General features: G+C 43.2%; 1 protein-coding gene across 3 annotated transcripts in view; it reads right to left on the reverse strand.

Annotated features, from left to right (window-relative positions):
- The window catches only part of LOC118425500 (EMI domain-containing protein 1-like), a 25,519-nt gene extending 20,282 nt beyond the window's left edge, over positions 1–5,237 (reverse strand). For 2 of the 3 annotated variants that reach the window (XM_035834364.1, XM_035834366.1), the window contains exons 1-2: positions 4,645–5,235; positions 3,893–4,027 (exon numbers count right to left, since the gene is read on the reverse strand). In XM_035834364.1, the coding sequence (XP_035690257.1) occupies positions 3,893–4,027; positions 4,645–4,775 (266 nt within the window). In that variant the 5' untranslated portion in view covers positions 4,776–5,235. Of the gene's footprint in view, positions 1–3,892; positions 4,028–4,644 lie in introns of all 3 variants that reach the window. The other variant, XM_035834365.1, reaches the window with a different exon arrangement.
- Between the last annotated feature and the right edge of the window lie 7,558 nt (positions 5,238–12,795).

Below are 12,795 nucleotides of genomic sequence, written 5' to 3' on the forward strand. Positions count from 1 at the left end.
CCCCCCCCCCCCCTCCTCAAATCTTTCAAGTCGACCATAGGTTGGTATGATACCCTAGATTGTACACAAAATGTGTACGGGAATCAACAGTCTTTTGGAGAAAAGTTTGATTTCTTTCGTAATATTTTTGGTGCCACCTCGACCCCAGTGTTAAATGATTTATATAAATCTTTAAATCAGCTTTTAAGATTCACCAGTGCAGCTTGATATGTATTGAGCAAAACCGCCACAACCAACATGTTCTTCATTCTATTTACAGGAAAATTGACAGTTCACACATTATTGAAAGAATTTGGAGGCTGTTATATAAATACTACGTACAAGAAACTGTGTTGGGGTCCATATATTTGGACAGTCTAGTAGAATGGTTTGTGGGCGGTGCTCTTTAAGTGACCTTTACAGTGATGTTGATGATATCGTTTCACCTCCAAGGGAGGATATAAAAATATACAGACTGGGGCCGGGCATTAACTTCACGTTGAAAAAAACTGAACATAATGGCGGGATTAGGTGTAAGCGATATGTCCGTATGGACAGACACATGCCATAAAATCCTTGGCCTATTAAAAGGGTCATCTCAGTCTTATTGAAAGGCAGTAAATTTGTCTGTCCCAACAGTTCCTATTATCTTTTCACTCATCTTTTTATTCGATTCGTATAGTTGTATTTGCACACATCCATATGGACAACATGGATTTAGAGAAAACAAAATAACGTATCAGAAACATCTGAATGATACATAAACATATATGAAAGGAATAAAAGGTAATTGAAAAAAATAATACAAATCACATCTTAGAAAGGCAAAGCTAAACAAAGATATAATCTAACGATCAAATGCCTATTAATATGTTAACAACGAACAATTACCTACATTGAGGAAACACATATTTTTGCTAAAAGTCGTATTTTTTGTTAAATTTGTACACTCCAGATCCCAGCAGCAGTTCAATTTCCCCCTTATTCGCCCCCTCTCCCATTTCTCCCTAATCAAAAGAAACAGGTGGACGTGGGGGTTAGTTGACAGAAGTAACAGCCCGTTCCTCTATAAACACTGAACACGTCAGGATTGACAAAAGGCCTCTCTGTACGCTTAGCTTATCATTCTGGGACAAAATTAATCGTATGTTTGCTGACAACAGCAAAAAACTCGAATAAGAATCGCTGTATGTTGTAAATACACGTAAAACTGACATTATTGGTACAAAATTGTGAGAAAAGATATGCTAAATGCAAAGTCCGAATTGGGAAGCTATATTATGTTGGGTCTAACAACATGCCTTCGTTTTTCCCCTAAGCACACGAGCGGAAAAATGACGAGCCTGTTAGCGTTGGCAAGGCGTGAGATCGTGCGATGTTACCCCTCTGCTTCCCGACACGCATTTGTCGCATACCCGGCAAAATTCCCGCGGGCTTGTGTCATCCGTTCGCCCGGGCGCCTGATCCGCCCTGACCCCGACAGCCACCTGAGAGGCAGACGGCTTGCACCACAGAGAATAGGGAGGACGTCTGGAGACTTGAGGGGCATTTCACGACTAGATGGCCCACTTTGAAGGAACGGGGCGAGAATGTCAAGCATTTCGGACGGAGGTTTGAAGCCCCAGGGGAGTCACTTTCAACGGAAGATTTCAGCCCCGATTTTATTCTTATTATTCGATGATAGACTGATAGTGTAAACGTTATCTATCAACAATCCATCGGAACAAAAAATCTAATTACAACTTATTGCATATGGTACATTTCGTAAATACATGGTATAGAATATGAACAATGTCCTATCAAATAAATGGTAATAAGTTGTGTAACAATGTCGTCACACAAAAATATTAATTTCCTTACCTGTTACCTCCGTGAAATTGTAAAGCTTGTGAAAAGAACACATGTCGAATGTAAGACGACTAAATATATTAATTATGATTACAAGTAATAGATATTTTGTGTGGACAAAGACGGGTTGGGTGGATGGAAAAGACGAGCGAAGGGGAGGGGGGAAGTTTGGGGGAAATGACGATTAGACGAATATCAAACAAAGACTGTGGAAAATGATAGACTGATGACGTTGGGGTTTGTTACACGTGTTCTCCAAGCAGACGTTGGGTCGCGGAGACAGTAGTGGTCCGGATTCAAGTTTACCGGAGGAGATCTCGAGAGCGAGCGGGTAAAAATCCCGACCACTACTATCTCCGCGACCCAACCTCTGCTTGGAGAATATGTCACGCGTAAGTACATGGAAACGGGGCGGGATAGTGTGGATTTACAGACAAGATCCTCAATATGGAATAAAGACAACCAAGATCTTTCATGTAATGTGCGTTAAAGGGCATTATGTTCATAACATTATGTTCATCCATTTACATTCCGAGATTATTCCCTTCAAACACCCCCACATTACCCTAACCGAACGGAAAAGGCCCCCCACCCCACCCATCCATTAACCAGGTGACGACTGAGTAGATAGGTGTTGTTAAATCCCTACCTGATGAGGATCAACTTAACAGCTCGCGATTGCATTCCTTAGATTCCAAACACAAACGTACATGCAGGAACAAAAGAAAAGAGCGATACTCTAACTACAAGCCCACGGATTCTAATATTTCTAAAATGTTCTCTTCCCACGAAGTATTTCATGCAATTAAGGTTACTTCCTGTATAGGCTGCTGCTTAGCTACACATACTCTCAATTGTCTAGGAATTGAATAGACCCAAGCAGATTTTGGAGGGCAAAATTGTCACGTTTCTAGCTCTACGTTTGAAAGAAATATCGTTGAAACAATTTGCCTTACAACATCTACTTGGCGATTAGAAGATCGCAAGAGCAGGACAATTTACTAAGACGATCTAAGAACGGTAATGTAGTTTTGGAGAGTTTCTTCTGAACGTATGGTGTTCCCTGTAGCGTGTATTTTGCAAGATTTGTGTCCTCTTGACATTTGAGACACTTCCTCTTCTGCGGGTTTTCCAGAGGAGACTTACGTGGTCTTACGTCCACATGTGAGGTGTGCGAGCCGACTTGGGAAGTGAGTTTGATCTGGATTTGTGGGAGGAGTAAATTCGCACAGTTGGTTGACACTAACACTACCCAGTTGTTTATACACAGACGAGTCGCGTTGACAGGAATTCCCAACGCACTTCCCCTCACGACTGCTGTACCTCCCGCCCGGGCGGCCAGGGATCGCGGGGTCCCCCGTACAGAATCTACTTTCCCTGTCACAGACAAGCGTGTTGACCCCACACAGTCACTTACCATGTCGCACGGTGGTCTGGGGAGCTAACTATACACACTCCTGTCAACTCAAACGTCGGCAAACACCACTGATCCTTAGACCCAACGCCTTCAACCGTAATACCACCGTGCTGTCTCAAGTATTTCTCGCCAAGCCTTCTAAGAAGGGCTTCGAAAACTCGTAGGCCAAAATCCAAGATATTTCAGAGGCTAGCAAGAGCAAAACGACATAGCCCAACAGTCGTAAATTTGAAATCATACTCTGTAACACCATTGTCTCACCGTCATCATTGCTGAGCTTTTCCTACCAGGCTGAAACCAGTCTACTCAACTCTGCTGTACTCAAAGAAGGACTCGAAAAATTTGTATAAGCTAAAACTCCAGCCTTTTCAGAGGATTACAAAGGGTCAATCGACATAGCCTAGCCATCTCTAGTTCAAAATGAATTGTACTTTCGAAATTGACCCCAAATACACGTATAAGGACGGGACAAATTGGTGAGGGAAGGGGTGGACTGTGGAGTAAAAAGGGAAGATGGTTTTCGCGACAAAGCACACACAAAAGACAAAACAGGGGATGACGAGACGAAGATAGGTTTATCTGTTGAGATGAGATGATCCGTTTCCACGGCTAAGACAAAAAGATAATCTGCCGGAGGCTTTCTTTTACCTTGAAGGTCCTGTGCAAAGTATGCTGCCGGGTGTGCATCCTCTGAAGTAGCGCTGAATGTACGACTCGTAGCCATTAGGGGTCATACAGGACACTTGTTTGCTAACCGTGTACGGACAAAAGTTTTGTCTGTGCCTGCAGCGGTGGGAGTGAAAGTAACGAAGGTTACAAACGCAGCCGATTCGAGGTCAAACTTGAAAGAGTTATCTTCTCCACTAGACATTATCTATTTTAAATCACACCGCCAGATTCCCCAACTTGAAAGCTCACTGTCAAGTTCATATCTTTGCCTTGATGTTAAAGAGGTTTCCGGGATTATGCTTTTAACTTGTTCGACACAAGTGACAACCGCGGCGGGATTTCGCCTTGTTCATTTCACATAATGCCGCTGAGGAATTTAACGACATGGATTTAACAATTCTTATACGTTGTAGCCAGTAAAGTAACGCTTCAAACTGACTCGTAAAACCTGAATAAACTTGAGCGTGCCGCTTCGCGATGTGCGAAGTGACACTGACCGTTACCGGCGCCAAAATAGCCGCAAGGCAATCGGACAAGGAGATACAAACCACCCAAGGAAGCCGTATCTGCATTTTCCAGATGATTAACGCTAATTTACGTTTCCTTAAATCTGTAAAATGATGTGCGGACACATGGTGTTCTCCAATTCAACCTGCTGTAACTAATAGAAACAATTTCTTCATTCAATCCGTCTACTCTAGCAAGTATGGAAGAAGTTAGTTAGAACTCACCCCTGTGCGCTCGGGTATCCCTCGGTACCGTACATATATGTAGAAGAAGCCGTTGTGATAAAACAGGCTATGCAGAAGAGAAACCATAGCGCGGTAGCGCACTTGTTCTCGCGCGCCGACAGAGAATCCATCTCGGGGAGTAAGTACTGAACCACCGCTCGCTCCGACTGGAAACTACCACAAAAGACGCCGACTCCGCAAGGTCCTCTGTACCGCTGACAAAAAGTTCATACGATACTCCCTCGAGGATTCACGAGTGCCAAGTCTCCCCCTGCAACAACCGAAACACCTTTCTCTCCACGAGACCCTTGTACACGGATAAAGTATTATTTCTGCCGTCTATATTTAGTCGAGGCGTGTTCCTGGCTGCCTTTTACAAACAGGAAACTTCCCGAGAGAGGCGCGAGTCTTGAGGAAACATGCAGGGAGACTTCGGAAACAGCGCGCGCGACGGTGGCGAGAGATATGGGGGAGTCCGAGGACTGGTCTGAGTCAGTGTTTGCGTAAGGCAAACGTGGTGCGATTTCCCCCCTACTAGAGTGGGGGAGGGGGAAAGACTGCCTACAATTTGTGCATCCCTCCTCCCAAAATGAAGACGTTAATTAGCAACACATTGCGTCATTACCAGACGACCTAGACAGGAGAAAGTGTCAGATTTCCTGTGTACATTAATCACGATGTCTGTGTTCTAGGATGACATCTATGTCACCATTCTATGCTGTACAAACAATTACGTTTGAAACACACATAATATCATGTGTCACGGGTTTTTTCCTCCTATTCCTTTTTCTAAACCACTCTTTTCTGCTGTGTCTAGCCAGAATTCTTTAGTCTGAAGAAGTTGTCCTTGCAAAATAGGCCTTTAAGGCGCTGAAATCTTATTTTAGGACTGCCTCCAATTAGCGGTGGCCACCAGCACAAAGCCTGTGTTTGAGCGCTTCTGGTTGGGGATAGACAGGAAGGGACGGTGGACGTGACGTGCATGTCGGGCGGACGGGCTCGGGAGAGCTCCCTCGGCAAGGAACCAGGGGTGAAGAAAGTCACAAAGAACCAACAAACCCTCCGTGTTACCAGAAGCCAGGGGGCACTGGAAGGTCGGCGTCTTGGTCTTGGCTGAAAGCTTTTTTTAGCCTTGAATCAATGTAACCGCATTAAAGCTTTTCTGTTCGACCTAAGAAGAAGAACCTCTTTCGACTGTGGGAGAGAGAATGAGCTGGATGGTGCCAAACTAACACTGGACTATATACCCTAGCTGTCCAAAGTAAAGACGGCACCCTCAAAGAAGTCCGGAAGAAATCTTAAGAAAACAGCCCTCCGATCCTCTCTCTTGAGATTTCAGTTCATGAGCTTTTAATGACAGAAGATTCTTGTAAACACAGTGCAGAGCAGGATTCCCAAGGGCCCGGTACGCCTGTAGGGTCGTATGGGGCATTTCTACATTACAGTCAGGTGCACTGAGCACCGGGTCAGGTGCATTCTGGACCAGACGGCTGCCATCTTGTGATGTTCTGTCCAAAATGGCGGCCAACGCCAGTGTCAGTGCTCTCTCATGCCCACCAACCACTGGTCGCAGCCACCACAAGACCCCGGGTCACTTGACACGTTGAAACGATTCTGTAAAGAATTGGGAGGACGTTGTCGACAAGTTGGTGTTGTGTTAAGAGCTGACAGCTTTGAAAAACGAGGCGTGTCTGCTCCTTGACGCGTCTGGCATTTCCCCAACGCAATCTCGGTCCCATGACGGAGTTTGAAAAACAGAGCCTGCTTGTAGCGACCGTGTGGCTGCTGTTACAAGCACGGGCTATTGAGACTAGGGACACACGTATCACATTCACAGACGGTTCGCTCTGTCTGCGATGAAGTGGGCGCACGCTGAAGTTTGGACAAAATGGCCAGAGAAAGGACCGAGGGAAGTGTGCAATTTCACGGGAATGATCACAAGGAATTCAGCATCAATGAGCTTAGTTATCCAATATCCTACGCTAGTGCTCGCCTTATAAGTGAAAGTGACGTATGTAACTTCAAGATATAGGAATAGTTTATCAAATCCAGTCAAAATCCACCAACTTGAACCTCGGCTTTGTTTATTCTGGCCAAAGTCTTTGCTGCGATTGCAATGTTTCTGGAATCTCTTATCAAGCCCAATCTTCCTTCAACCTAGTTTCAACATAGAGCCTGGGGTACTTGTGAACTTTACAAACTTTTACTTAGAAGATCAAATAATTCATTTAGAGCTAGTCCATATGTTTTCCTTTGGAATTTTGGCAACGTTTTACGTCATACTGTGAAGATACGTGTACCAGAAACGCAGCACCTGTTCGCCCATGATTCAAAATCGTCAGGCGAACTATTGAGAAGTTTGAACTGACTCAGAGTCCTCTGTTTATCTTTCACACCTGTTTTGTGTGGTAATGAGTACATAACGTTGTGATCTGTCATTAAGTATGTCACTCGAAGGAATTCATGTGGGTGCCATAATCACCTTCATGAAAAAATGGCCGTATTGTTTTGGGTGTGCCTGTGTGCGTGTTTGTGTGTGCTTCTTGATAAATGTGGTCAGCATATCTCAAGACCGTTTGGATGGATTGTAATAGTAGTTGGTGTGTGGGTAGGTGCCGGGAAGACGAAGATCAAGGTCGTTGCTTGACCCTCTAGTGTGTGACATAGGTACTGCAGCATAACTTCCTATTTTGTGTCTTTAGTCCTGGACGTGCTATGGTTTTGATGTTTTGGTGGCAGATAGCTTTTAGTGTTAGGAAGAAGTGATGTAGGTTTGGGCTTCGATAACAGCATCTTTTAACAGTAACACACTAGTTGGTGTGTGCCGCAATGATTTATGGGATTATATGAAGGCAATGATTCATTGGATTGCAGCTCATGACCTCCACGGCCATTTTGAAAAAAAAGCCAAAATGACACCAAGATTTACTTCCTATGTCCCAATGGCTCCGTCTAAGAACGAGTCATTTAGGAGGACATTACAGGATGAAACATGTCACAAATTTTTGATCAGTCAAAAGTAAAAATATTCAGATCGTTACATCTCCTTGAAGATTAACCTGCCCAACTCAAGTCCCTCTCGTGACAACAGGTTCGCGCGTTAAGAAGAAGACAAAATAAATACATACCCACGCACAAACGCACTACTTGTCTATCTCAATGGTAAATCCCAAACCTAACGACATGTGTTGTGCAACAGTCTCGAGAGATGCCCCTGTGTTTGTTTTGAACAGACGTCCTTTGCTAATGGGACGTGCCACCGGCATGGCGACCTTTCTTCTAAAGAAGCCGCTTTTCTCTCATGAGACAAATGGAACACTCCCACCTTCCCTGTTTCAGCAGCAGTATCCGTCGTCTGACAGAAAATGAAGAATGAATGGATTTTGTTTCGCAACAGTTGCACTTACTACGAAGTACTGTGCGCGACAGGAGATTGACAGCACAGGCAGTGCTTTCTACTTCAACTTAGAATCATCAGGTATCATCATCAGGTATTTTGCATTCGATATGCAAAAAAAATATGATTAAATATTTTCATACGTTTGCGAGTGGCTTTTTCCAGATTGCGAAAAGTTTAGAGGGGCTTATATACATTAAAGATTGTGTAGTGTGCACATTATACACTTTAAGTACGCCGCATGGTTCTAACTTCTAACATAGCTTGTCTAACGTGCTCGCAGTCACGACCAGTCGGGTGCTAAAGCATTACTGAGGTAACAGATGACTACTTAGTCATGTATAATTTGCTGACTTTGGCGTGTCTCCAGCGGTCCTGTCGTTTCCCTGCAGTTTGCCCTTGGCGGTTGCGGCGCCACGGTTATCCGATCCGGTGTCTTGCCTTACGCTTAACGACCATGAGAGAGCACGGAACAACTTCCTGTAACAAAACCGTACGTCCTTTTCCATTACAACTGGTCGTCATTCACCCTTGTATTATTCACGTTGACATTTTATACTTTTTGTTTCTTGTCAGGGATTTCAAAAGGTTACAGAACAGATGTTTCCGTTGATATATCAGCTTTATGAATTTAATAACTCTAAGCTTGCATGCATGACACATGACATGATCATAGCGAAATTTCTCTCGATATGAACTGAACTGCAAACTACCATCAATCGATGCAATGTGATTGGTTAAAATCATTGAGCCCTGAATAAACAATCAACAAAGAAAACGTCGCATTCACGCGTCTAAATTCACATCATTCATTTTATTCACCAGCGTCTTACCATAATCAAATATAGAAAACTCAATTAGTATTACCCCCTTTTCCCGCCCTCTCGTCTTCACCTAGACCTAACATGAACTTCAACTTGAACTTAAGGAACTTTAACATCGTGATTCATGAGATTAAGAAGACAATGTCCGCTCAAAAGCCAGATTGCCCTTTAAGATGTTTATACTGCATTTCTTCCTGCCTCTATATATGTCTGCAGTTTCGCACCAGCCCTGTTAACCATGACGTTAAGCACGCCTGGACCCGCCCACATTGACCCTGCCCAAGCGTCATGAATTTGATAAAGTTGCGCCATAAGGCCATGTTGATTTGATTATATGGATGACATCCTAGCGCGCATCAATTCAAAAATTAAAAATTTCAACCATACTGCAAATCGTAGAAAGCAGCTTCAAAATTAGCAAATGTACACCGAGAATTGCAAAAAAAAATCGGAAAAGTACACTATTGTCACAGAAAATTTCAGAAGATGTGAAAGAAAAAGATGAAGAATCTATTGTTCAGTATACTATATTCTGTGTGTTCAGTTATTTGTTCAACCTTCCTGACCACTTAGATTTCATAATGAAGGCAGCTATTTTTGGTCGAACTTTTATTTTATTCGCACGCTCACACCAGTCTTGGGGTTTCCAAAGGATGTCATCTATATAGTCAATTCAATATGGTCTTACATTAGTGTATGAAGTTATGACGGCAGGGATATCGCCCAGGTTGCCGTTTGGGAGGTCCTGGTACCTCGACACGACCGGAATTACCCGTAAAAACCTTGAAAGTGTTTAGGGAATTCCATAGGTCCCTAAGTATGCCGTATCGCCTGAAGCCATATCAACCCTGTTTAATACCACTAGAACGCATTGTGTGATATGTCAGGTGGCATATCACAAACATTAACCACGTACGAGTTTTAGTGATATGTTATCAAGAAAGAAAACCCCACAGCATTTGCTCTTTGAAAATTGTGAATAGCTCTTTGTTGTATAGGAAACTCCTAAGTTTCTCTGTGAATTAATTTTAATAAAAAACATGGAAAATAGCCTCACTTTCGTGTCTTTGCGCATGTGGCAAAGGACAAACATGTGCCCGAAATAGCCTCGCTTCCTTGTCATTTAAAATTCAGCACATGTGCAAAGAGTATACCAAGTACAAAGTGAACACAGGCGCCTCGCGTTCACGTATTCTTTCAACATGATACTCAAATTATACCCAAATACTAGAGTTCCACGACACCATACCTTCGCCAAATGATTGTACCCTTTACAACTGCTGTATTAATAGTGTTTGTCAACTTTGATCCAATTTTTGAATCCTTGCATTGTAAAAGACCAACATGCCTCATGCTTGCCCTCTTCACCTAGGCTTTTGGAAGGATATAATGGTTCTTTCTCCTGGATTTATTGACGTCTTGAAGACAGGCCAGAATCCCGTCTTACCGTTGACGACAAACCACATACCACGGGAGATGAAATCTTAGGATTGAAACTGTTCTAGGTTTACATACATACTTCGCAAGAGTCAAATGGACTTTGTAACAATGATACAACAAAGCTGTCAGCTGTGATTTCTAAAGGGAAATTTAGAACAATTTAGCCTGGATGCCAGACTGTTTTCAGGGCCTAAACAGGCCAACACCTTGGCTGTAGGGCTAGCATGCACCCTATACCCCCTCCTCCCAGGAAATTCTGCAAGAACCCCCTTCCCCCGGAGTTAGATATTATGGTGATCGGGGATCTGGCATACTAGTTCGACTGAACTTTTTCCATGGCTTATACCAAGTAGCAAGTTGGGTACCGCGTAGTGTCAAAATAAACCAAAAAAAGGTGTAAAATTTCATCACAGATTAACGAAAAAATGAACCATTTATAATACATGCGGTACCTGAACTGAGTAGCAGAGGGAAATCAAGTTGTCAAGGTTGCAAATTCACACACACTGGACTAAGAAAAAGCTTTTGAAGAAACAGAACACTTGCGTCAGGTGTTGAGTTCTCCGGGGATAAAAAAAAAGATAAGATATTGAGATAAAAACTTTTTTGCCCAGTCCTTGATTACAGTATGATATACTTAAAGCCTTTGGCAGGTGGTCTCTGTCTGTTGTGTCTAAGAACACTATAGGCCTAGAAGAAATGTAGGTTCTTCCTTCGTTTCTGTAAGCACGGTTGTATACGATCTGCTTGCTGGCCAATTCGCGTTAAAAGAATTAGCGTATTTGGCACAAACACATTAGTTGGATACCGACTACTTTGGCAAGGTTTCAAACGTAAAATTGGATACGCCAGGAGACGTTACAGATGTTGTCTGAATATGACTAGACCCAGGGTACAAGACAAGAGTTTTGTTAATGGGTTGCGCTACTATCTAAACGACTTTGACGTACAGAAAGCAGACGATGGTGGTATGGTGGCCTTGGATCGGATTTGTTGTCTTATAGTCTAAAGGCTCGCTTAGCAGGTCCAGGTGTTGTATGTACCAGTGGGTAAAATGCTTGCACCTATTTCCCATCCTTCTCTGTGAAGTGGAAACGGATGGGACGGAAAGCAGAGGTCCAGTGTTTAAGTTTGAGGAGAGCAACACCCCCAGCACGTTAAAGAATCCATCACAAGTGTCGATAATCGTAGTGGTCCTTTTTGGTGTGTGTGGATCAAACCTATAAATTTTTCCTACAAACTGATGTGTTGCTCTTGACTTGGGCCAGTTTATCAAATCAAATAAACACCAATGCTCGAGTGTACGCATTTCCAAGAACATACATTTATTTACGATCCTTGAAGCCAGCTGCGTCTTTCACATTGAAATCAAGCCAAAATTTGTGATATATACAATACACAGTACCAGCGTTGTCTTCCATGCGGATATGAAACTATTAGGCTAATGCCTAGACTATACAGTTTATAAATCCAACGCACAGTCAAGGACAGCACTTTATCCCACTGACCTAGTTTGAACATTGCAAGGTTTTTAATGTTGCACGATGCCTTTCTTTCGACAGTTCTCCAGATTTTTCTCGTTAGCAAGAGAGAAGTTTTGGCTGAGTACCAACAGTTACGGCAACAGTCAAGGGAGCTTACTTGATCAAAGATTGATTCACATTTTTGGCAAGGGGTGAAATACTTCCACAAGTATAAAGTTTACGATGTTTTAGCAGTAGAAGTTGTACACTCAAAAGTAGGATGTTTCTCAACTCGCAGACTCTTACCAATGTACTAGACATGAAACCGAAAGATACCTCCCAGAAATCAGAAAGTTGTGACCGCATGCGCAAGTCAAGAATAAAACATCAAAATTCAAATGTAAGAAATCAAATAAGTGACAGGTTATGAAAATAAGTTAAGACGTTACAATGTCGAAGCACACTACATCAGTTTAAAAGTCTTCAGAAGATATGTTTCGCGTGAGAGCGATGGGGAAAAAGCTAGATCTTTGCCCGTTGCTGGATACATGTGTAGACCTCGTCACCAGTCTTCCCCGTGGCTGCGAGACTCTATTCTGAGTTTGTCTATCCACGCATGGACAACTGAGACCACTCAAGTGATTTTTTTTTTGCTTTCATTAATAGATTTAACAGCTTTATTAGTCTTACTCAGGAGTTGAGGCAAAGTTTCGACGGTGGCACCAACTGGTTGGGCGAGGTCGAGAAGCTGGCTTCGAGGCTAACGTAATATCTGATGTGTCAGACACCTTACCACTCTCCTCTCAATGATCTCCCCTGCCACTGTTACCGCCTTCCGGGTGGGCTGGTCTGTGTGACAGCTTTCTGTCAGACGGATGTGGTCTGTTCTGTGTTTACCTGCTGACTTGTGGTATCACGCCGATGACAGGCCACATGTCCCGCCGTCAGGGATGGAATCAGGCATGACAAGCGCCAGGAATCACACTAATCCTCGCCGCTTCCCCGCTATGATAATACTTACTTACTT

This window comes from Branchiostoma floridae, chromosome 11, assembly GCF_000003815.2.
Source record: "Branchiostoma floridae strain S238N-H82 chromosome 11, Bfl_VNyyK, whole genome shotgun sequence".
NCBI lineage: Eukaryota > Metazoa > Chordata > Leptocardii > Amphioxiformes > Branchiostomatidae > Branchiostoma > Branchiostoma floridae.